Source organism: Zosterops lateralis, assembly GCF_965231275.1.
Source record: "Zosterops lateralis genome assembly, chromosome: 10".
NCBI classification, from domain to species: domain Eukaryota; kingdom Metazoa; phylum Chordata; class Aves; order Passeriformes; family Zosteropidae; genus Zosterops; species Zosterops lateralis.
The window spans coordinates 8,585,142-8,610,442 of record NC_139770.1 but is presented as its reverse complement, the minus strand read 5'-3'; the positions used below and the strand labels follow the sequence as shown (position 1 = coordinate 8,610,442).

General features: G+C 43.6%; 1 protein-coding gene across 3 annotated transcripts; it reads right to left on the bottom strand.

The window, feature by feature from the left end:
- Positions 1-595: 595 nt before the first annotated feature.
- SENP5 (SUMO specific peptidase 5) lies at positions 596-23,656 on the bottom strand. Of its 3 annotated transcripts, XM_083868375.1 has the most exons (10): positions 23,597-23,656; positions 17,657-17,911; positions 13,142-13,247; positions 12,847-12,994; positions 12,188-12,235; positions 10,210-10,287; positions 6,774-6,911; positions 5,010-5,093; positions 3,569-3,619; positions 596-3,478 (listed from the first exon to the last, which is right to left on the bottom strand). In XM_083868375.1, the coding sequence occupies exons 3-10, from the start codon at positions 13,228-13,230 to the stop codon at positions 3,368-3,370; spliced, it is 747 nt and encodes a 248-aa protein (XP_083724501.1). In that variant the 5' UTR covers positions 13,231-13,247; positions 17,657-17,911; positions 23,597-23,656; the 3' UTR covers positions 596-3,367. The 3 variants fall into 3 exon arrangements, with proteins under 3 accessions (XP_083724501.1, XP_083724500.1, XP_083724502.1); XM_083868374.1 differs by lacking the exons at positions 17,657-17,911; positions 23,597-23,656 and adding an exon at positions 16,338-17,416; XM_083868376.1 differs by lacking the exons at positions 17,657-17,911; positions 23,597-23,656 and adding an exon at positions 15,377-16,308.
- Positions 23,657-25,301: the final 1,645 nt, after the last annotated feature.

The window sequence follows — 25,301 nt, the reverse complement described above, 5'->3', positions numbered from 1 at the left end:
TTAAGCATTATGCTGGAGATTCAACACAAGCCAGCAGCTCTGTGCAAGCCTATCTGGCTCGGTGATCAGTGCATGTGAAACATTCAAAATATCACCTTCACACTCAAGAGAGCCAGGTAAGAACAGAACAACTGCATATTAGACAGCGCAAAGGTCCAGCCTCCATTCTGCAAGTACCAGCAGCTCAGCAATAGGCATCTCTCCACTCACCTTGCAGAATCAAGGCCACACTCTGCATTTGGAACAAGTCGTGAAATTTAAGCATCCGCCAAACCAGTTCAGAGTGATTTATGAAAATCTGAAGATCACATTAATGGAATTGCTAACAGCCATAACTACATCCACATAATAAATAAATACATCCACATAAATGTGCCTCTCATAATAAAAACATTCTACATAGTTCTGAATGTTTTAAGAACTAGTAAAATGACTACAGATTATGAAGTCCATCTCCTTTAAGGCATCAAAGACATTCTCAAGGAGGAGTTAATTAGTCCAGTTTCACAGGATACACCATTACAGAGCTTGAGATTCTGACTGCCTGTGATTAATTTCAACACTGCACCAACATACTTTGCTTACATTAGATCTGTTTTCAATTTCCCCTCCTTTTTTTTTTCAGAGGCCCCTCACTGGTGTGTTCACAGCTGGAGACTCAAGTGCAACTCCTCTGTGCTGCCCCATAACCAAGTGGAACACTTGTCAGGAAACCTCTAGATGACAAGAAAGCACATATGAAGTACTTTCCAACATGCATGTTTCCCCACCCTGTTCCCCAGCTCACAAGGCAGCAGATTCAAATGCAAGCCCCCTCCCCTCAAACGATCTGGGACACACATGCACTTGCTTCAAAGCACCCACATCCAACACACAGTTCACAGAAATCCTGTGCTTTGGCTGATGCTGCTGATAAGGGGATCGTGATTAAAGGCTCCTCACGATCTCTCATATAGAGCAAGATGGATGCCTACCAATCTGTAGTAGGCCCCAAGCCTTAGGAAACAACTGTCTGTAGTGCAATGTTGCAGCACATTCCCATGCAATGAAAAATATCCATCAACAAGGCAACTTGCACAAAAAAATAAGAGTCTTTTTTTGAGCCTCACAGACTGGTAGTCTCACAGGACACCTTTCAAGCTTCTTTACCAAATTGCTCATGTTTTGAAAATAAAAGCAATTTGCTCATGCAGTTCTCTTTTTGTTCCACTCCCTTTCTGCCAGGAGTCTTACTTGAAAAAAAAGCCTCACTTGCATGCACCCAAAGTGGCACCACCTCCCCATCTCTTCCTGGCCACCCAATTCTGTGTATTCCTTCCTACCAGGATATACATTTAGTAGCAAGTTATACTGAGGAACTGTCCTTGGGGTTACTTGTGGCCCAGATCAGTTGTCCCACCACATAAGTGTTGGAACTGTTCATGTGACACCAGTGCATAGAGAAGAATGGCAGCACTGGCTCTATGTGCTACCCCACAGGAGAAACTACATTCCAAGTTTCAATTTTCATGGAAGTCACCCTCCACTGCTCACAAACACTCACCTCAAGACTGACTCACCTGCCAGTTACACCTCAGGGAAACACAAATAAACCATGTGCTGTGGGGTGCTCTGCACCATACAATGGGCAGATGTATCTTGCTTGTCTGGGTCTTAGGTTATTTCTGATTCATTAAGTTCCTCGTTTAAATTATCAAACCAAGTGCTTAAGGCTTTCCTTATCTTGCTAAATTAAGCCAGTCCTTGCCAGCTGCCAACAAGGGGAAGTGGGAACATGCAAGGATACTGCAGGAACTCCTTCTCCAGCACAGCACAGTGTGCACGTGCTTCCACTTCCTGGCCTGACTGTGCTTGGCACTCCCTCCCTTCTCCCTCCCCGTCATCTAGGAGGGATTTGCACCTGGCTTAGCTCAAGTCTGAATTAATTTGCAAGACAGGGAAGTCAAAGTGGTTTTCCTCCATCAGAAGCCAGGGCTATGGACGGACACAAAGTGAAGCTGTGCAGCAGATGACGTTTAGCAATGAAAATACTTTTCCTCTGGGCTCATTCCTGTATCTGGCAGAAAAACACAGCAAAGACATTTGCTGGCGTAGCACCGCCAGACAACAATCTCTTCAAACAGAAGTAGCTCTCTTCAGCAAGGAGCACATCACAGTTTACAGACCAAGGTGAAAGCCCCGCAGATGCACCACTCTCACTCATCCTTTGCCCAGCACAACAACCCTGCAAAGTTCAGGGCTGGGCTCCTGGGCTCCCACCCCTCTGGAGCAGGATGACATCACCTCGCTGTGTTTGCACTGCACCCACCACAAGTGCTGGAACTCCCAACCAGACCCATCGGCGCTACTGAACGCGGACAAAACCAGGGATGTTCGACACAATCAAACAGCAGATGCAGCAGAAATGAATTCATTTACATTTGAACAAAAGCAAAAGCCAACGGGAGGTTAAAGACAATAAGCTTTGAAGACAGTTGAAGGGAGAAATGGTACATTTTCACTGCATATTGTGGATCTGAGAAATGACTCAAAGCCATCTGAGATGTAAACAGTTACAGCCAAGGAGTTTATCTTACTATCTAAGCTGTGACTCTTCAGGGCCAGCTTTATAATTCTCCTTAATACACACATCATGGAGACTTCTGCAGCATCTAGGAACTTACCATCCATCTGACTGACTGAACACTTCTGTACTTTCTATTATACAGACAAGTGCTGAAGCTTTATTTGTGCAAAGGCTGCTTTTTATCTATAGGGACAGGCTGATAATGACAGCCAGAGAAATGCTAACAGAACAAACTTTATTAGCGACTTGAACTATTTGAAAAAGGGATCTTCACAAATTAAAACCGTAGATGAGTTTAGCCACCCTAAAATGTGGTATTCAGTATTACACAGCCACAACAGGGACAATGGAACTATCAAATAGGTTCTAGCTGTTCTTTTTATGGCATTGATTTTTTTTTGATACATTCAAAGCATTATTGCATCAGAAAACATATCATGCATCTTTATTTTTCCAGACAAATTCACCTGTATTTGTCGTTTCTAGCTACACCTCAAAGGTGCCCCAAATCTACTGTTTCATGGTTTTAGTTGCATGCTTTGCCTATATGCATGCTGAAATAATAAATATTAAATACAGGAAAGAACATAAGAGAACCAAACTGACATCAGGAATAGTCTACGGCAGCTCTGTTATGTTCTGCCAATTAAAGAACTTTGCAAAAGATTGAGGTAACAACAGTGGCCACACCACTCAGCTGAGAATCGCTCAAAATTCATGGAAGTTTTCAGAAATTCAAGTACACAAACACCAGCTGCAACTTGTCAGAAATGCCAGAGAAATTAGGTTGGCTGCATTTTATTAGTCTATTAGCTGGCGTTCACACAGCTCCTTGTAAATCCTTTTTCTCACTCGGGGCATATCTTCCTGGGAGAACTGAAAAGGCTGGTCTAAGGCGAGGCACTTGCAGTACTGGGGAAAAGGAAAAGGCTTGGTTGAAAAAAAGGACATTTACCACATGAACAATACAGGCCACTGATTTTTAAAAAGGAATACTCTTACCTGGAGCACAAAAACCCCACAGTCACTGTCATTTTTCTGTTGTGGAATGCACTGAAAGGAAAAGAAACAACCAGAGACATGTCAGATCCTTATCCTTTTACTTATCCTTTTGTTCTCTAACTCCTGCTCAAAGTTCAAAAGCAGATTCAGCATAAGGATCAGTTGTCTCATGCTCAGAGCTAGCTGTTCTGCAGCACCAGAAACTGGAGTTGTAATTACTTGATCTCACACAAACTTTGCAAGGTGACACTCAACACCTTGTTAGAAAAACACCTAATATTTAGAAAAATATATAGTGTAAGACAGAAAATAAATTACAAGTCTTTCTTTCAAGTTTATTTTCTTTTAGTGACCTACACAGAACAGCTTCTCAATTAGTTTAAATAAATGTTTGTACAGCATTATCTACTTTACACAGGACAAAACTATATCAGCAAAGTCACACAGGCCTAGAGGAAGATTACTCTCAGCGTCCATACTACCAGCAGTGGCTTTCCTCCCCCAGCCCCACCAAAGGGTTTCAGAGAACATGACAAATGGTTCATTACTAGGCAACAGGACTGAGCAAGGCAGTCTCAAATGATAACTTTCAACCTTCATTATTTCCTTAAACATGCTCAATTTTGATATGCAGAGCTAGAAAGTCCCAATCACTAGTGTTATTATGTCTCTGGCACTTGAAAAGGCAAAGTAATTTTTTTTTCTCAACTCCCAGATCTTCCGCCTCATGGAATGCAGAAGGATGAACTGACTGCACAGGTTGTGCATGAGTGTAGAGAGGAATAATTTCATCATTGTATCAGCATCTAAAAATAAACCTGTGCAAGCAGGGAGCTGTTGGAAGTATGTCTAGTGTGCAATGACCTGTTTTATATCTTTGGAGCCATTATGGGATGGCTACACAAATTACACATTCCCTCATTTACACTACACACAAGTTATTGCCTTTTATTGTTGCCAGACTTTGTTTGCTTGTGATCAAACGCAATGTGCCACAAACAGCCCTGGAGACCAAAGCCCTCTATCCATAGCAAACGTAAAATATCAGCAGTAGCAACACCAGCCTGTTCCCTCCCTCATCAAAGCCCATCCATTCAGAACAGCCCTTTCAGAAGAAGGGGGGCAGCTGAATGTCCAGCTCATTCTGTGCTTGACCTTGTGTCAATATGGACACCAGCTGCAGGTTTTGCCTTGCACGCAGTTAATTGTCCAGAGAAAGGCTCAGGTCACCAAGTCACTTGCAGAAAGTGCTAAAGCCCTGGTGGGAGCTGAATGAGCAACAGAGCTGGAGCTCCCATGTGTAACTACCTGCATCTCTCTCAGCAACTCCATGTGGGCAGCATAAAACCATTTACTAGTTGTACAAATATATGAATTTAGAGGCAGCTTCATGAAATCTCCCACAAAGTCAGACCCCAGGGCTCAAAGTGCTGTCATTTACCTTTGTCACAGCAGTCTGCCAACCCTGAAGGAACTCGGGGCGATTCTTCTCTTTTGCTTCAGTCAGCAAATACTTTCGAATGTTCTTTAAAGAAAAAAGGGGAAAAAAAGCAACATTATTCACCCACTAAAGAACAGAAGAGAGACACTGACTGCTTAGTTGGTATCCTTTTGACAACGAGGACAAATTTCAGGTGAGCATTAGGAGCTGAGCTCAAATCTAGAGGTAAAGAAATGAACGCTGGTGGGTGCTGTGCCTTCTGCCATCAAAGCTCATTTTAGTCTATCAAGGGGAGCTTTAACACCCCCCAGCCACACTGTACACTGCTCTACTTCATACCAGACCAGCTGTGGCACCCAGGCACAAGGTCAGAGTGCTCCCAGACATCCAGAGAAAACCAGAGCAGCCTGGCACGTGTTCTTTCCTGGCTTACTGGCTGACACCAAGGCCCTTATATTAAATACAACTGCATTTTCCTGCTGGAATCTCAATGCAAAATGCTCAAGTTCTGCAGCTAATCAACAAAGCTCCAGGGAGAGTTTTAGTGACATACAGGAAAAAAAATAGGCTAACACAAGGGAAGAGAAGGAAGCAAGATAAATGAGACTATGGTCTTGGGTTAAGCAAATCCTACTTCTCTGTAAACAGGCTAGGTATTTACAGCACAATTTAAACACTGCAGCACACAAATATTCACCTTAGTGTGGATCAGTGAATTTTGGGGCATTGCTCCCCTCCTACCCCTAGAACAGGCACAAATGGAAGTTTCTCATGTCTGTGAGACATTCAGGTGCAAATGCCTTGCCTGGAATGGTATGGGACAGACCACATTGCAAGGCTGCAGCAGAGACCGTGGGGCTGCCGAGAGGGATGGCTGGTTCATGCTGCACACTCACAAGCTAGAGAGCATGAGATCTCTTGCTCCCAGGACAAACATTAGCTTCATCCTCAGTAAATGCCAGCAGGCATACTATCTTCATTCAGAAGTCCTACCTGGGAACTCTCCTGGGTACAATAATTACTGCTCCTCTGTAAGCCAACAACCACACATAGTTAAAAGTAGAGGGCTGCTGCATCAAGCAAGCAATTAAGTTGACAAAATTAGCTTTTGTAAGAGGGTCATTACAATTTGCTAAGCCCAGCAAAAATTTCCTGGCTGCTCTTTATCAAGAAGACTGATAATTTAACTCCAGTGTTCAGGTTGCAGCCCTGAAAGGTTGCTGGGTTATAACCAGAGGCAAGCACCCTGTTTCAATGCGGGGCAAGGAAAAAGGCAACACGCTGTTAATAGCACAGTAACACATAAACCCCACTGGGCAACACTATGGCATCTTCAGTCCTGTGCTCTCACCCAGGCAACCTATCCCCTAAAAGACCACAATTTATCATTTATCCTAAACACAAGTCCCTTAACAGATTAAAGAAATGCCCTCACTCTCCTTGGGGTTATTCTGCTTCCCCATGGCACTGGGCTTTGAGCTCCTGCTTTTTGTGGGAGTGCCAAGTCAGAGTCACCAAAGCTGTGCTGATTACATGGTCAGGCTAATTGGGCAATAGGCAATCTGACCTCAGGTCCCAGCTCTGGTGTGACCCTCAAGCTCTGTGCTTCACACTCCTCAGCAGGACAGGCTGATTCTCATTTCATACACAGCAAGACAATGACAGACATACCACATTTAAAGCTTATGGCTGGACAGAAACAAAGGGGGAGTGTTTTGTTTAAGAAAACAGTTCAGACTTTGCAGACATAGCTGTCACTCTTACCTCTACACAAAACTTAAAATGAATGCCTTGGGAATCGTAAAATGAAATAATTCGACTGGGGATGTTCACAGTAATGAGGGACCAGTGGACTTCCAGGTGAATAGGAATTAACAAGAGAGTCTTTTTAAACAAGTCCACCTGGCAAAAAGAACAACATATATTAGAGAGTTCCATAGGCAGAATAAGCAAAGCAAGAGATTAATTGTATCCAAGTTTCCTCTCTGCCATTCCATAACTGAAACCTTCTTTTGCCCCCTCCACTCTTTCACCACATTCTTCATGTTTACCTAATACACAACTTATCAGCAAGCACAAAAATACAATTACAGTCCATAAAGTGGCTGAGGAACCTTGTACAGTATCAGAATTAATCACTACTGTATTTGTGACAAAATCCTGCTCATGTTGCACTGAAACATCTGTGTTGCCGTGGGATTCATCATTAGGTAATGATGGCAATACAATCAAGCCTCAGTTTAGGTTAGCTACATCTCTTCAGTAATGACACTTGTTGAGTGTGAGCACCACTCATTTCTATCAGAGATGCTTTGTGAGTAGGTGATAGACTTTAGGGTTGTTGATGAGAAGCTCAACACAATGCAGCAACATGCATTCCTAGCCCAGAAAGCCAAATGCATGCTGGAATGCATCACAAACAGTGAGGCCAGCAAGTCAGAGAGGAGATTCTGCCCTTCGGCTGCTCTCACAGGAGACCATACCTGCAGTGCTGTGCCCAGATCTGAGGACCCCAGGGTAAGAAGGAGGTGGACCTGCTGGAGCAGGTCCAGAGGAAGCTAAAAAGATGTTCAGAGGCCTGGGGTACCTCTGCTATGAAGACAGACTGAGGGAGTTGGGGCTGTCCAGTCGGGAGAAGAGAAGGCTCCGTAGAGACTTTATGCACCTTCTAGTATCTAAAGGGCTACAACAAAGCTTGAGACAGACTTTGGACAAGGGCATGGAACGACAGGACAAGAGGGAATGGCTTTAAATTGACAGAGGACAGGTTTAGATGAGATAAGAAATTTTTCCCTGTGAGGGTGGTGAGATATAGGCAGAGGGTGCCCAGAGTAGCTGTGGCTGCCCCACCTCTGAAAGTGTTCAAGGCCAGGCTGAATGGGGCTTGGAGCAACCTGGGATAGTGGAAAGTGTCCCTGCCCATGGCAGAGGGGCAGAACTGGATGATCTGTAAGGTCTCTTCCAACCCAAACTATTCCACAATTCTGTGAAGAAGCTGTAATTACAAAGACCCCACAAAACTACCAAGTTTGCAGTTTGACCCTTTCTGCTCTAACACAGATTCTGGAACTTGTCAGAGGAAGGCAAAGGACTGCAGGATGCTTTGGTGAGCAGAGGAAAGGAGGGGAAGAAGGTAGAGCAGATTCATCCTTTCTCAGAGCTAACTTTGTAGCAGATGTACAGTGGTCACAGGAAAGCAAACAAGGGAAAAGGTCCTGAAGTACAGAACAAGTAAATCAGATACAACACCCCCAGTGTCTGTATGGCAGATGAGCCTTTATGCTTTTGGAAGCCAGCCAAGCCAGGGCCTTTCATGATCTTCCTTCTCCTAGCTCCTCTTGAAATGAGTGTCTAATTACTGGGGTTTTGGTGGCACAGTCCAGAAAATAACCAAAAATAGAATACTGAACTAAATGAACTCATCCTGTGGGAAGATTTCTAAGCTTTTTTCTCGTTTTTTTTAAGCACTGTGCAATTTGAACAGTACATAATTGCAACACTACTGGCAAGGGCAGGTCTTTTGTAGGAAAGAAAAGTCTATTTCTTGAGTAACAATGGGAAGTTGAAGAGACAAAAAGGTCTGGGCATTCACAGCAGTTATCAGCCGAGCCTGGCTCACAACAGTCCTTTGATTGTGACAAGCATCGACCCTGCTCCCACCTGCAGAAACTGCTTCCTGACTGGATTACAGCACACTCGCTACACACCGATCCATCATTCTTGGAGAGAAGCAGAGGGATGTCAGCCAGCAGCAAGCTGAGACCACAAAGGAAAACTGGAATAAGATAAATGAACTACATCTTCTGTGATGTCCAGCAACAGCAGAACCACACGAAACTCAAGCATCCTCATGAGGCCCCAGTTGTGGGATTTCTGCAGGTGTGCAATCCTGCAGCAGAAGAGTAGAAACAGGCAGCCAAAAGTGGGGTCTTCAGTTAAGAACTGATGTACAGGAAGAGTGGTGGCAACCCAGATTCACTCCACCAAGAGAGCAGGGTCAGCTCTGTGTCATCTCATGACAGTGGATCAGGAGTGCCAGTGTGATGGAGGATCAGAAGGGACATGCACAAACAGGAGCTCTGAAACCACTGAAGCCAGAGCCAGCATAGGATATCCTGTACTCCAGGAGAGAACATTTATAAAACATGGTGCAATACTCTGCTGTGTTTGAAAGAACAGAAACAAACTCCCCTTAATTGCACACTGCAGGATGAAGGAGTCTACAGAATCCTTCCCGTAGAAACTGCTTAGCTCTCATTCTTGCTTGAGAGATTCCTGAGAAATTTAAGTGTAAATGTCTAAAAAATTGTCCTGTCTCATCAGGTACCTCTCAGTATCAACAATACAGATCCTGCTTCCAGAATCTGCCTTAATTTTGGGGGTTTTACAAAACTTGGGTTTCTGGAGAAAAAGAACATTTAAAAAATAATATGTCGGAATATTAAGCACCGATATTCCATCTCTCTTTAAAGAGATTTTTAATAAATTATATGAATAGATTTTATATTTGGATAATGAGTTCATCTCTAGCATTTCACAGATGTGTGCTATTTAAGTACTTCTGCAGAAAGATCATACATTCAAACACGGCCTTTGATTAGTCTTGCCTCATCTCCCATATTAGAAAGGACAAATGTTCATAGAAAAAAAAAAAGAAAAAAAAGAGTATTTCTTTTTGCATTAGCTACCCCTGAAAATATCACACCCATGATCTGCTGTGGGTTCTGGAAAGCAAGGTGAATTCTGTTCTTGTCATGAGAACAACAGTCTGGCTTATTAACCATGGGTCTCTTTTCTGCTTTCTAGTACCTGGTATGTGTTACTTGGAGTATCAATTTGATTTTGTCAAAGAATGCCAGTTTGAGATAAAAGGAAAAAGCAGAATTAAGTCTGCTCTCCTCTAGATTAGTGTACCTAGCACTGTCAGGAGCAGTAAGAGACATTTCTTGCAGTTAAATTAACAACTTGCATGAACATACACAAAGAGATAACCTCCCACTGAAGATTTAGCCATTCCAAGTACAACATACCCGTACTAACTTCAATAGTGCCACACTACTATTTTCATCAAGCCCTTCCCACTTTGTACAGCTCCTTTGCTAACCTATCCTTTGCAAATAACACACAGTAACCCAGCTTCAAGTAAGTGACTCAGCCCAGCCCAGCAGAACCCCAGCACTGATGACAAAGGTAAAGGTACCTTTTTAGTCCATCGTTTTACCCCATTATATCCTTTGGTTACGAGCTGTCTATGAAAAAAGCTGTTAAAGAAATGAACCTAAACAAGAGAGAGAGAGAGAGAGAAGAGGAATGAGCACAGAAATTTTCATGCACAGTCATTCCCCTTCCCAGGATAATTTATACAAAACAACTTGTAATGAGGCAATATTTAATGCAGGTTTAGAAACAGAACCCCAGTAGGGACAAACAGAGGCGTTGCCAAGCCTCAACTATTGCTGTTCTTCAGCAAGCTAATAAAATAAGCCTTATTTCCCTGTAATATATCATGTAAGCCACAGCAGCATTTATATTTACATTTTTGTATCTCCAGGCGTATTATGTTTAATTGTTTTGTTGGGGACGGACATGGGAGAAAAACACCAGGACAAGGAGTTTGGTTTTGCTGTTCTTTATAGGGATCAAGGAAGAGAACATTGGACTGGAAAAGTGGGGGTGGTGGAGAAGGGAGTAACTTCTGGCTTTAGTTGCTGGAAGCTGAGACTCAGGAAAAGAAAATTGATCACAACAGCTATGACATTTAGTCCAACAACATTGTCTTTGGTATTCAACTCTTATAACTAGCTCCCAACAAGAATAATACTTTGCTATTGAGAAGCATTTTTAAGGTAAGACCGATTCATTTGTTAAGTGAAAACTGACATTTATGACAAAAAGATGTAGGCTTATGCAAAAAAATAATTAGCTCCAGGTTAACACCATTATTCCCTGTGCTTAGCTTCTTTCAATTATAGGAACAGATTAATACAAATAGAAATCTGCAACATCTGTTTTTAATAATTCTGCTAGTGTAGAGGTGGTAGAAGGCTTGAGTTGTTACTTGAAAAAAAGAGTTATAAAATTCAGCATCTGAGAACACAGTCTAACATCCATTAGCTATGCCAACAGACTTCAAAACCATATTCTGAGGTACCGGCACAAAATCTCCCATGAGGATTTCAATTATGCACTAGGAAGAAAAAGCAGACACAAGCAAACAGATACAATCTCCAATACCCCAAGCCTAGCACACTCAGGAAATACAGAGAATACTAATGAAGAATCACCACCACCTCCAATCAAAGCAACAACGCTCTTTCCTCAGAGCTTGAAGATTTTAAGAGGTACATTGTGCAGAGCTCATCTAAGAATGGCTTTGTTTGGTTCCTTTGTGGTCTCACCTGAAAAACTGTTCTGCCCTATTAGTAAACAGATGGATTTTTATAATTGTCACTGCTGCAAATTTAGTCACAAAATGGGGGGGGTTATCTTGATTACTTTTTCTTTGCTTTCTTTCTCTCAACTGCCACCAACAGTCAGGCACTGCAGCTGCAAAGCTGTAAGCATTCTGAGGAGGATGCACAAAACAAGAGTCCTGCAGAGTCAATACTGCCAAGGAACCAAGCAGCTTCACACAAATTCACATTCACCAGGCAGGCAGCTGACACAGCTTGAGCTGTTACAGCCCCCACAGCTACGAGGTGGGCGGGAGGGTGAGTGCAAGCAGCACATGTGCATGGTTCAGATGCTAACACTCATGGTTTGTCATCTCAGCAGAAATCCATCTTCATCAGAAATTTCAGCTGAAACACCAGGCTGGGGAGCAAAGGCATGAATACAGCACTTTAGAAGGAGATAAGCTGGGAACAGAAACCTCTAGGGAAGTAAGGAGAGTGGGATGGGCCAAAACAGAGCACATCTACAGATACATCAGTGACATTAGGCTACCACAGAGATCACCTGCAGAGCTAATACAGTCAGTTCCTGAAACAAGAGCAACAGCACTGAAAAGGGAAAAGGAAAGGTAGAAAATATGAGCAGCACATAGCAACAAATTATAATGGAACCACTCAGACCATCATTGAATTGAATTCAGATTCTATATCTGAAGTGTTCAAAGTTTTGCCCTCCCCTCTCCATCTCTCATTAGGTACATTTGTGTAATAACAAAACCCTCTCACCTTTTCAGGGACTGCATCCATTACGAGTTCACCATACATGTTAATTATCTGGAAGAGTTAGTAAATAGTTAAATACATCACAATTTTTTAAACCCAAATTGGCAAATGCCCACAAAACATAGGCCCCTACCCACTTAAACCAGCAATACAGAGAGGAGCCTTTAGAGCCATGATGTCTGAAGGACAAGCACTCCGCAACTAATAGTGGTCATCCTGGAGAGAGACTGTAACTGGCTGCTTGAAGTCTGCCTCAATCTTAAATGCAGTTTAATTCAATTTAAATCTACTGATGCATGTCCTGGGCTCTGCAGCCTTTCTGGTATTTTGGCTGTGGGCCACAGTTTGCTGTTTCACTCTGTCATTCCTGTAATCTGCTCAGGCTGGAGATGGGGAAAGTTACTAAAACCTATATGGGTAGCCGCTATTTTATCAAAATAGTACATCATTTCTTCAAAAGGAAACAGTCTAATTGTGACATTTCTCAGCTTCCAGACTTACTGCACCTGTCACTGTAAAAGCTGCCCACCACTCCTTTTACTGGTGAAGTGTAAAGCAAGGATAGTCCACCTCTAATGTCAGCAGAAGCTGTACAACTGGTATTCTAATATAAATGGGCTAAAAAGGGTTAGGGAAACACATAAACGCCAAGCATCTCTGACCTGGTCATTCAGCCAGTTCTGGCCTTCCAGTGTAGCCAAATCATCCATATCTAGCATGTGCTTATTATAGAAGATCCGGAAATTGCAAGTGGAGGTTTTTGGATGTTTTTCCCGATACTTCATGATTTCCCTGGTGATAAAAGGTTTTCTAAAACAGGATTGAAAGGGTAGAGAAAAATCAAGTCAAGGTCATGTCAAATGGATTCTGTTCTGCTAGTTGTTATATGTAGAGCATGCAGTAGCGATGCAAGTGATTCGTTTGTTACCAGGTGTACAATGTGATACTGCTACACACCTATGGGAGAAATCTTCATTAAAGACTTCTTTTAATCTTCCCATGACATCTTTTTCACAGAGTGGTACTAAACTGCCGTATTTCTTCATAACTTCATCTAGGAATCCTTTAAATATACCAGAAAAATGAAAGTGCAAACATATAAAAACCTTCTGAGTTCACCAATCCAATAAAGCTCTCAGTTCTCACAGGTACAAGCAGCAGTTATTCTGCACCCAACCAACATGCAGTACCACACATGGCAAGGACATATTTAAGGAAGCTAAGCTCAAATTGGCAACTTTAAATAAAAGCGGGGGTAGGGGAAGAAGGACAAAAATAAAAACGCATTAATCTGATCACTCAGCTTCACAGGAAAAGATCAGCCCCTGTTCTTGCCATACACATCTACAACAAACTAATTATACCAGTGCTAGAGAAGAAACCATCCCCTTCCCTACTTCAATTAGCATTTTAAATCATTTTACTGCAACGTGAAAAGCCATCAGTTCCTGCAACAGGTTTCACTGAAAAGCCAGTATCCTGTCCTTATGGCAGGCAGAATGACTCTCCTCAAATGCAGGCAGCTGGAGCTGGCAGTGTTTGCAGTGTGCTCAGTTCCGCTGCCGCACCACAGCGAACAGAAAAGACGCCAGACAGACTCCCAGCAAGTTTAACTCCTTTACCCTTGGATCCTAGGGATGGCATTTAGGGTGACACAGACACCCATGTCAGCCTGTCATTGCCCAGGAAAACACTGAGCAACCATACCAAAGAAAGATATTAATTTGGAAATAACGGAGAGATGAGTGCTGGAGGAATTGAAAAGCCTAGGAAATAGATTTTGTTCTTTTTCAAGCACAAGATTGGAACACTGGAGATATAAATTCCACATAAGCATCCAAAACCATTCTGAGAATGAAAGAGAATGGAGAACAGGATTTCAACACTTGCTAGTAAACAAGAGAAAAAAGACCAAGTTGTTCAGCTCTCTGAAAATGAATTTTCAGATGCAGCAGAAAACATGTGTTCTGTGTACAGAAAGCTGGTGTGTACAGAAAGCTGGATCTGAGATCAGAGTCCAGGAAAATTGCATTAATCCAAAGTCCAGAACTCTTCTGAGGCTGGGGTGTGATGGCAGAGCATCACTGGATAGGACAGTGTGTGCTTACTAAGGCTTTAAAAACATTTCCTGGAAACTTTCAAGATCAGGATAGGAAAAAGCAAGATGAGAGAAACATTGGGCAGAAAAAGTGCCAGAAGAACAGCAGTAAGAATAAAAACAAAAGGAGAGAGACCAAGAAAAAACCCAAAACACAATGAGCTGAGAATAGCAGTGAAGATATAACAAGAAGTGTGACAGAAGGAAGGGAGGAAGGATTGAAGAGCAAGATCAAACTACAATGAAGCATTCTTTGTGGGAGAAGAACCTTCCCTGAAACTCTGCCACACTTTTGCCTAACAACTTATATTCCTTACATCTCAGTAAATTGTGACAGGGAAGATGTTTCTCACTCTGGCTAGAAGTCTAGCTAGACAATGCATGGGGCTTATGAGTATACCTTCTTCTGTTTTAATATATAAAAAATTTAAAGGCTTTTCATTAATACACAGAGGAAGAACTGTTCTTGTCATTACAACTAAGAGCAGCAGAGCTCCAGAACTCCAGCAACACTGACCTCACTTGGGCTGGTGTAACTCAAGGAAGAGAATACAAAGTTCAGCCCTGGGGCAAAATCAGATACCCATCATGAACAGGAATTACCATGGGGCTGTTTGATACCTAATAGCATGTCTGAATGCACTAAGCATTGCAGCCCATTAACGTCCCAGTTCAGCTGCTGCAGAGAAATTCAAAACCCAGGAGCGGCCCTAACACTTGCACTTCCTTCATGTTTCTACCCCAGGAACTCTTGCCAGGTTAGCACTTTTAGGATGCAGTTAATTATTAACAACACTCCTAAACACACAAGAGCTCCTGTACAGTTATACACAACTAAAATTCTTCTTTACAGCTGAGAAAACTATACTATCAGACCACAAAACTTTAACCTTTGCCATCCAAATACAACCTTGGCTCTTGCCTGTTATAGGAGGACTACATCTCTTTTTCTGATGGACAAACTCTAGAACTCCATTGCAGAAATGATCTCTTCATTGGGTCACCACAGTTTCTCTCAATTTCTCACACAGCATCTGGTCCTTGCTGGATCACATAAAGCCAGTCACAGAGATACACATCCCACACTAACTTACAGATATGGATGTGGAGAGCTAACTCCTCTCTTGAGGTTCACTGTCTCCTCCTTCACATTTTGCTTTAGAGAAATCAATTGCAGAATTGAAGGACAAACAGGTAGACAGAAAAATCAGAGCAGGTCAAACTTCAAACAATTCCTTTAACACTCATTGACACTAGCTTAAAGTTTATGAGATTCTAAAAAGACAAATTCTCCAAAGGAAGTTACCAGAACATCTCTGAAGTTATAATGATGGTAAAAGATGGCACATGTTAACTTACTGCTCCTTACTCTGTGTGTAGAAAGCTGCTACACATAAATAAGACACCAATTACTATTTTTATCATGCTCCTCTTTAGAGAGACTATCATATACTGCATACTCAGCATAGCAAAAAAAAAAAACCCCAAAGACTTTTTGCTGAACCTTTGCTAAGACTAGTCTTCTTGAAAAATATTGTCTCATAGGATTCATTAAGCTTACTCTATGAACAGTTGGAGAGAAAAGTAAGGGACAACAAACAGTATTTGGCTATTAAAACCTGAGTTTAAGTGATTTAGTTTAAGAGCAAGAGAAGAGTATAAGTGTAGAAGGAAGCACTAGAATACCTAGGAATTTCAAAAACCAAATTAAGAACAGCAATTGTAAACCTGTTAAAAACCTGAACCTTTTGATTCCACATGATAAGACATTTAAAATTTCTATCAACAATTGTCTGCAGATTCCAATTAAACTACATTGTCTTCTCTAAAATAAAATAATCTTAAAATAGCTTGCAAGATAAACATTCATTTGTCCCTCCTTCATGCAGCTCTCCTCTTTGCAGCCTCATTTAATCAAATGTTATGCTAAGTGACCTTTACCATTCAGAGTAAGAAACCATTTTTATAAAGGAATTAACACAATATGTAAACTCCACAATACATGCAGCAGCTTTCAGGAACTCCTGGATGCCCTAAGATATTTAAAAGGTATACCACAAAGCCATGTAGCCAACTGCTCATCAGCCACCCGGGAAGTTTTCTGACTGTTCCTTTTGCCTCCCTTCCGAGTTCCTGATTTCAGTCCTGTGCTTTCTGGTGAAGGCTCCTCAAGAGGACTTTTACAGTAAGGGTGATCTAGTAATTTTGAACTAAAAATGTCCAAGTTTAAGGAACCTTCTACTTCCATCTGGCTAGAGCTGTCCTCATTCTGTGTCAGCTCCATGGATAAAGGTCCATTTGCAAAATTATCACTGGCATCAGAGTCCTGCAAGGAGGATTGCAACAGTGTCATTCCACCTACACCCACAACCTCCTTGGATTCTGCACCATCTTGATCTGAAACAGCAATTTCTTTTTCTGTCACAGAGACGACAATGTCAGAGCAATGATCCTCTGCCAGAGCCCCGTTGGCCTCCACCTGGTGCAAGGTTTCTGCCTCTGGAGAAGCTCTAACATGCAGTTCTGGTGGGACAGCATCCACACTGCCATCCTGCCCTCTGGATTGTGGCTCCTCAGAACACAGCTCAGCAGACACATCCTGCGTGTGGCAGGTCTCAGGTGCACATACTTCGTTCTCCGCTCCTAAAGATTCGGGTGTGTTATTGTTCATATCTGATAAGCTGTACCGCTTCCAAAGACGCTTACTTTTAGATTTCCAGGAGGAAAGCAAATTACACAATCTACTTTCAAAATCCCGCTGAAGCGTTTCTTGATGGTCCCTTGTAACTTTCTGCACCCACCTTTGCTTGATTTTTCTTAATTTGCAAGTCTTGCCTCTTGCTCGAAGTTTCGGGAATTTTATGATTCTATACCGAAACCTAACCATAGAAAGTTTCTTATGCATCATAAATAAAAATCTCTTTTTTACAGAATGATGGTTAAATTTGGACCGCTTTAGAGCTGTCAAGGGGCCACAAGTTCCATTCCACTCCCTTTGCAACAGCATTTCCTTTTAAAGTTGTTTAAAACTACCAGGACTGTGTTGCCCTCATCATTATTGCTCTCCCCCCTGCTATATACAAAACCACCTTTCTTTACAGACAAGGCAGCACCTTCCAGCGAGCCAGGTGAGACATAATGGATGTGGCCAGAGATGCTATTGAGAACAGCAACAGTTTCAAATTCTTCATTCAAGGGATCTTCAATCTGAAAGGATACATTGTTGAGTTTCCTTACTGCTTCTCTAGAGGAGCTTTCAGCTTCACCATAGGGACAGGATCTTTTTGCTCTCAGTAGTTTTTTAAGGAAAGCTGTATGACTCAACAATAAGTTTTGGAGAAGTTTCTGCATTTAGAAGCACATCACGAGCCCACCTGCTTTGGAGCTCAAGTGTCTTCCTCCTGCACCACGGTCTTCTGTACAGTTAGTTGTGATTTAAGCTCACAAATAGCTGAGCACTCTGTCTTTTCTTCTAAGTTAGGAAAAATTGCTCTAGGAAGTAGTATTTCCCAAGCTTCCCAAAACCAGTGGTCCATCTTCCAGACTGGGCCAGCAGCTGACTTCTTTGCCAAAGCAAATGTCTTCTATGGCTTTTCATTTTTCTGCTGCATTATGATCTTCAAAAACAGCTGAAAGAGGGAAAATAATTCAGAGTTATCTGGACTGTAACATAATAGCAAAACACTAAGGCACATCCCTCAGGCCACATGCCTACCTAAAATTCCACCCCTCCTCCAACCACAACCGCACATTCCCTAAGACATTTTCACTTGTACCAAAAGGAAAAACGAGCAATAGCTGCAATGGTTCGGGTGTGTAAACAGGCTTTGCTCATTTACCTTCCCTAGAGGGAGAGCAATAAACAGGTAATTCCCACCCATCCCATGCTCCCCATATGCAACTCATGACTCTCTAGCCTGCGGTTAAACCTCTCTCACTGCCTACGCCTCAGGGCAAAGCACAGTTAACCAGCTTGCCTCAAAAGGCTTCTGAAAAACAAAACTTTGAAGTCCAAGTTATCAACAAGTGTGTGCAGGTACCCCACCCCATCAGCACTGTACAAAGGAGCCCTTACTCTTGTGCAATAAACCGAAGCAGCCTCTGAAAACACTTCACAAGCTCACACCAAGTTTCCTTTAAAGGAACAGCAAAACACAAACACCCACAGAAATTTTGATTCTCTGACTAGATAAAGAGTGGCATAGTTTACTCCTGAAGTAATTGCTCTGTATTTACAGCAACATCTCACTCCGTATGACACCAATATCAGCTTCTATAATCAGTATTTATCTTTGCATTAACAAAGCAGTACCAACGCAGCTCAGCAGCTAATGATCTTAAAAATTCATTTTCCCACTAAAAAACCTGCATCTCAAAGTGTTCAATAAGGATATATCTGAGACTACACAAGCGTGTAAAGCCTGCATAGTAATATCTGTTCATCTTCACCATGTAGCTAAAAATATTAATTAACAGTTAGAAGAATCCAGAAACACAAGGGGAAGGCAAATGCACCAGAGGCAACATGGGATGCTACATGCAAAGTGCCCCAGCCTGACTATGTATCCCGTAATTTACAAGTTTGTATTTTTCACATGTTGAGACAAGGACTTTGCCCTGCCCTTCTATCAGACTTATTCTGACTTACAGACTATAATAGCAAGTTTTGCCTTAGCCATGTCTATCCTAACCATTACACATAGGCAGTGTAGCTCAAAACAAAGGAGTCTAAAGTCTATAAAACATTAACGATTGGACTTTTAAGGCAAGTCTGAATAACACCTCAAAACCAGATATTCAAAGTCTAACTTAAGAAGCTCTTCTGCATTTTTTTACTCTATTCATCTTAGACATAAACAGCAGTTGGGATTTATTTTTTTGTGTGTGTGGAGGAGAGAGAAGTAGAAATGTGGCGAGCACAAAGAATACAATTTATCGCTTAGGTAAAATATTCCCATCACACAGAAAACTCTCCAGAACTCACTGGACCTACAAGGCAGAAAGAAACCTGGATACCTCCACTGATAGTGAGAGTCCAACAGTACAAAAGCACTGCAACAGAGCCTGGCTCTCTTGTAACCCTCTATTACTCACCACAAAACTTGGTTATCAGAAAAATCAGGACATAACATCTCATCACACCAATTTTTTTGTACTTGCTCATCTAGCACTTCCATATTTCTCTACCCTAGATGCAGTTTATGCCTGCTTTTCCACTACAAACTATGTGTCTGTTTATTGTATGCAGCACAAACATTCCTTGAGTGGCCTCAGTAAACAGGAGCCAAACCACAGGCTTGCTAGGACAGCTTATTCCAGACACATTTCATCCAGGTAAAACAAACAAACCCAGGCAAATCTCAACATTCTCAACAGAGCCCCATACACAAGAGGCTTCTGCCAACACAAAGTGTTGAGCACTCCAAGGAGAGCACAGCAGATGAAGGCAAAGGTTTAATCTTTTCAGGCTCTGCAATAGGTGCCACATACCTGCCAGTTTTTTGAGAACACTCCTGAACAATTTGGAGTCATCACCTTTCTCCTTGCTCTCCCACAGCCAAGCCCAACAGACACTGCCTCAGACATAGAAAAATGAGTTTTGGAATGGCCCTGGATTATGCAGGAGCTGAAATTCCTACAGCTGCCACTGTTCTACCCATAGGAGACTGAAGTCATGATCATAGCGGGAAAAACATGGAATCTGATTCCAGCTAATGTAAGTCCTGGTAACAAGAAGGACCCAAGGCAAACCTGAGTGAAGACAAGAGTGATGCCACAGTTTCAACACAATTGCAACAGCAATGGAAATAGATTATTTGCTCATTGGTGTCATGAAATCCAGCTTCTCAAAACTGCAACAAAGGAAGATGTTAGGAAAGCTACTCTACCTACCTGTTCTTCTGTTTCATTTTTAACTTAGATCATTAAAAATGGTTTAATTACAACACAGGATTAAAAAAAAAAATCATATTTGTCTGTGATGCCCACACCAATTTCTCCACATTATACTATTTTTCTGTGCAAAACAGTTTCTCCTTGAAGTGTAAATAAAGTTTGAGTAAGCCACTTAACCCAAGCAAAGTTTTCTTGCCCTCCCCTCTCCCTTTTCAAACATGATCAGCTTTGAGTCTGGATCCCTTTAAAGTAAAGGCATCCAAAGAGCAGTTAATCCCAGTCCCCAGGAGCTGAAACCGTTCACTTTTCTAACAACAGTGTTACTTAGAGTGACAAAAGATAATCCATATGCAAATATTTAATTCAAGATGCTGCTTGAAGAACTTACTACAGGAATATCACTGGGTTTACTTGGCACCATAAAGCAGCAAGACAAAAGGACAGCTTAGAAGTGCACTGCTAGAAAAGGAACTGAACTGAGCAGTGTAAAACCAAAAATAAAGCAAGCACTGCTCAAAGTTTAAGAACCTGAAGAGAAAGTGAAATATTTGCCCCAATCATTAATACAGATGAAAACCCTCTAAACTAGCAGAGGGTTTGGCTAGTCAGTGGAGGTAGGCAGGTTTCTGTGCTGTGCTGTGTGACTGCACAGGGATGCTGCCAGTATTACACCAGCAACCTCAAACTCAAAAAGCCCAAGATGTACCCGTCCCAAAGATCAAAAGTGAAGGCAATTTACCGTAACTCACCCCTTTAGCTGTGTTTGACATAACATCTGCAAATGGTTAAATATTAAAAGGCACAATCTCTTTTGCACTGGATGAAGACAACCCCAGACTGTTACACCTCTACGTTAATGGCAGATTCCGATTACAGATTTGCTTTATACTCGAAATTAAAAAAAAAATATGTTTGGGAACCATTCAGTTTTCAGAATACTTACCCTAAGAGCTCTGGTAAGCTACAAGCAAACATGACTGTAGCAACTTAACATCAAGCACAAGCACTGCACACTTGCATGGGAATGGAGGAACATGAGGCCCTCAATCCTTTATGAGTAACAAATTCAGTGCACACACACTGTATTTTCCTTAGATCAATCAGCAGATCGCTCCATTTGCAACTTACATGGCTGCAACTTACATCACCTTCAGTGAAATTGAGTACTGTAAGAGATACTTTACATTCATATCTTTCACCCATTATGAGCCTGTAAGTTTAACCACTCATTAGTCCTTGGCAGTCCCATTTATTTTTGACAGTTTAGAGACCCCAGGTTTTAACTGAAAAGCACATAAATGGGGAAAGCAGTCACAGAAAATGCTGCCAACAGGACCCTACCAAAGGTTTCTAGCTGAACTGCCCGACCACAGAAACCTTTTGTCCACACAAGTGCAGAACAAACCCACAGCACTGCAGAGGAGCTGCTCCTTCACGCTTAGATCACCACAAGCCATCTAGGGCTGTGTCAGGGTGCCCAGTAGATCAAGAGATACATGGAAATTCTTCTGTTAAAGAAGCTTGTTTTTAAGAGCATCAGTAATATAAATAAAGCAAACAGCTTTGAGTGTGGCCTTGTGCAGGCAGGAGTAACTCATGCATCACCTGCTCCCGTGGGAGGCAGTTCTTACAACATCCAGAGCTCAGCCTTTCCCAGTGGAGGTCAGGCAGCTCCCAAGGACAGGAGGTGAGGAGGAAAGAGAAAGCCAGCCTGGGACTATGGTGTGCAGCTGAGATATGCTGTGCAAGAAGATGCCCTCCCTCCCCCAAGCAGGATCCAAAATTGGAAAGAGAGAGAGAGGAAGCTGCAGAAGGGTGTCTCTCCTCAAACCACCACGTGGCCAGAGCTAAGCCGATAAGGTCAGGAAGTCCTGAAACGATGCAATGAGCACGTGGCAAAAGCAGACCCACAGCACTGGCAACTATCCTCTCTTCTCCTTCTTTTCTGACCAGCACAGCTCTGTGGCCTGTTAAGTAAACATTTTCTCCCAGAGGTGAAGCGAGGCCTAGGGAAAGGCACTTTGACAAAACATAACTCATTAGCACAAGACCATACAGAAATAGCCAAAGTCCGAAGTTACTGACTCAGAGGAACACAGCAGGACACGTAGCTGGTGACCTCATGGTCACACTGCAAGGCTTCAGCTCCTACTGTTACCATGGACTCTCCTCTCAACCAGCACTTCTGGGAACTCACAGTCTCACCTAGCTGGCTACACAACTACTAGATTTATTTCTGGCAAGATGATAGAATTTACTTACAGAAACATCCTCCTTTAGCAACTAGATTAATGGAGATATGTATATTAGATAACAGAACTTTTAAGAGAAATACTGTCACAAATCAGAGATGGAAATTTTCTAGATTTAAGAACCCAAAGATCTTTTGCAAAGCATAAGGATATAAATATTTTTTCATCTTCAGGCTTTAGATTGATTTTAATGAAATGTGACTCAAGCTTTGTCTCTTCCTTCCTGAATACCTCTGCAAGGCAGAAGCACGGAAGGAGCTGAAACAAAGTCCATCAAACTTTGCAGTCCAAGCTCTGGGAAGGGAACAGAAACTGGCATTTCATCTGAGGTCCTTGAATGTGTCTGAGGTCAAGGGTCTCCTTGATGCTTTCTGTAGGCCTTCCTTAAGAGTGTATTTGACAAGTATTAAACACATTTTCCTGCAGCTTTTAAAAATAACTTCTCTTTTTGTGTTAGTAACATGAAAAGCTAAAATGATGGTATCGCCAAAGTCATTCCATCTCTCTTCTGGCTAGAAGCCTGGGCAAGAACAAGTGGAATTTGGAAATGGCAGAGCACGTTAGTTAAAAGCAGCCTTTAGCTGAGGAACACATCTGCTGTGCCTGCCCCATCCGTGGCCCAGCACCCCCAGCAGCAGCTGCTGCTGCCCTGTCCCACCCGGCCAGCAGAGCTTGGAAGGGCTGAGGGAGGGGAGAGCAAACAGCACCGGAGCAGAACAGCGCTGTGCTCACACTGCAGAGACACTGGGGCTCTCAGGGAGAAGACAACTTGGGGGCAGAGGAGCGGGGTCGAGAGGCCAGTGATGGAGAAACAAAGCTGTTGCAACACCTCAAAATTCCCTTCTACAGCTCCCCAACCCCATCAACGCCCCAACTCTCACAGCACGTAGCCAGGGAGAACCTCCCCGTGCTGCCCACAGGGCACGACGTGCCCGGATTCCCCGCGAGTCCCGGCGGCGCGGTCAAGGCCCCGCGGGCAGGGCAGGAGGCCGGAGCGCCGGGAGGGCCGGAAGGGACCGCGGCCACACGCGGCGCCCCGCGGCCTCCGCCCGCCCGCCCGCGGCCCCGCGCTGACAGCGCCCGGGCCCCTCCGCTCCGCTCCGCGGGGCCGAGCTCCGGGCGGGCCGGGATCGGGGCCGCCGCCGCCTCCCGCCGCCCCCCGCTCACCTCTGCCCGCGGCGCCGCCCGGCTCAGCCCGGCCGCCGCCTGGGCCGCGCTCCGCCCCCGCCGCTCTCGGGCCGGAGCTGCGCCGGCGCCGCCGCGTCAGCCCCTGCGACGGGCGGGGAGCGGCCGGGCGGCTCCGCGGGCAGGGCCCGCCCGGGCAGCAGAGCAGAGCAGAGTAAAGCGGGGCAGAGCAGCGGGGCCGGGCCCGCGGGGCAGGGCCGGGGCTCGGCCCCTCCCGGCCCAGCCCTTCCTGCCCGCGTTCTCTGGGAATCCCGGGCAGGGCACCCGTGGGGCCTGTGGGCTGCGGTGCCGAGGGTGACACGGGCCCTTCCCTGTGCCCTGATCCTGCCGGGACCCCCTGCCCGACAGCGCCAGCGGAAATGAGACACTTAAACATCCCAACCTGGCTGTTAAAAATAAACCGTTAATTAATATCTCAGTCTGTGGAAGTGCTTCTCAAAAACCCAATTTACAAAATAAGAAACTCAACAACCTGACCTTTAAAAATAAGCCATTAATTAATATCTCGATATGTGGAAGTGCTGCTAAGGATCCCCGAATTAAAAAGTTCTGCTGTTAACTCTGGTCCCAGCAGTCTGGCAAAGCTGCTTCTCCTGCGGGGCAGGGCTTGTTTCCCCATGTGCTGCATCTCTGTACCCCAGTTCCCTTTCCTGCAGCCAGGGAGGAAGGCACAGGCCAGTTTAACTTCTGTACTGGGTTGTACAGAGACATCATGGAAATGGGAAGTGCTCCAAAACCATTGCATTTTTGTTGCTGGGTGGAGAAAGGTTACACTTCCTCTCACTCGGTAGCCTCTGTGAGGAGAAGCTGAAAGAATTTCTCCAAATAAAAGAAACCAGTGAAGCAGAGACGATTGGGAAACAGCCATCGTTGCATCGTTTTCTGCTATGGCTTTGCATGAGGTGAACTATTTTGTGATCATGCAGTATTCATTATGCTGTGCATTCCTTCAGGAATTACAGTATCCAGGCTGTGGGTTGTGAAACGCTGTAACAAAGAAATATAAAAAAAGAAGGGATAGAGAAGACAATGGGGTGATGCAACAAACAAAACGGCAAAGTCCATGCCAAGCTGAGAGTTGCTGGCTTTTATCTGTTTGTTTGAAAAAAAATCCAGCCTGGCTCTCTCGTTAAATACAGCACTTTCCTAAGCAACCGTTTGTTCTTCCTGAACAGTAAATCCAGCCAAAGATGGGCTAAACAGTTTCAGAGCAACAGGATGAGTCCTCTGGCCTTTATGAAACACACAGTAAACAGGGTGCACAGGGCAAGGCTCAGGCCGTGAAGTAAAAACAGGAATAAAATAAATGGAAAGAGGATTCCTCCCCCAATCCATCTGAGTGCTGCAGAGCCCTCTGCATCCAACAGCACCTCTGCACTCACATCACAGCCTGACCCAGGCAATCATTAGTGAGTCTACGCCAGGCACTTGAGACACATAAATGGGAGACCCAGTTCATGAGATCCTCTTAAAAAATCATATTTGACTTTTTAAATGTGGGGTTTTATGAGCCTCCTGGTTTGCCTGTGAGGATCAGCCTTATCACACGTTCCTGCTTCCTCCCTGTCCGTGAGGGCTAATAGCAGGTCTTTAAAAACTGGAAGCTGAGATTCTCAGATGAGTAAGATGCCTGTAAACACCGAGGCTTTATGGAATGCCTGAAAAACATGAGACTTGTGAAAATGAA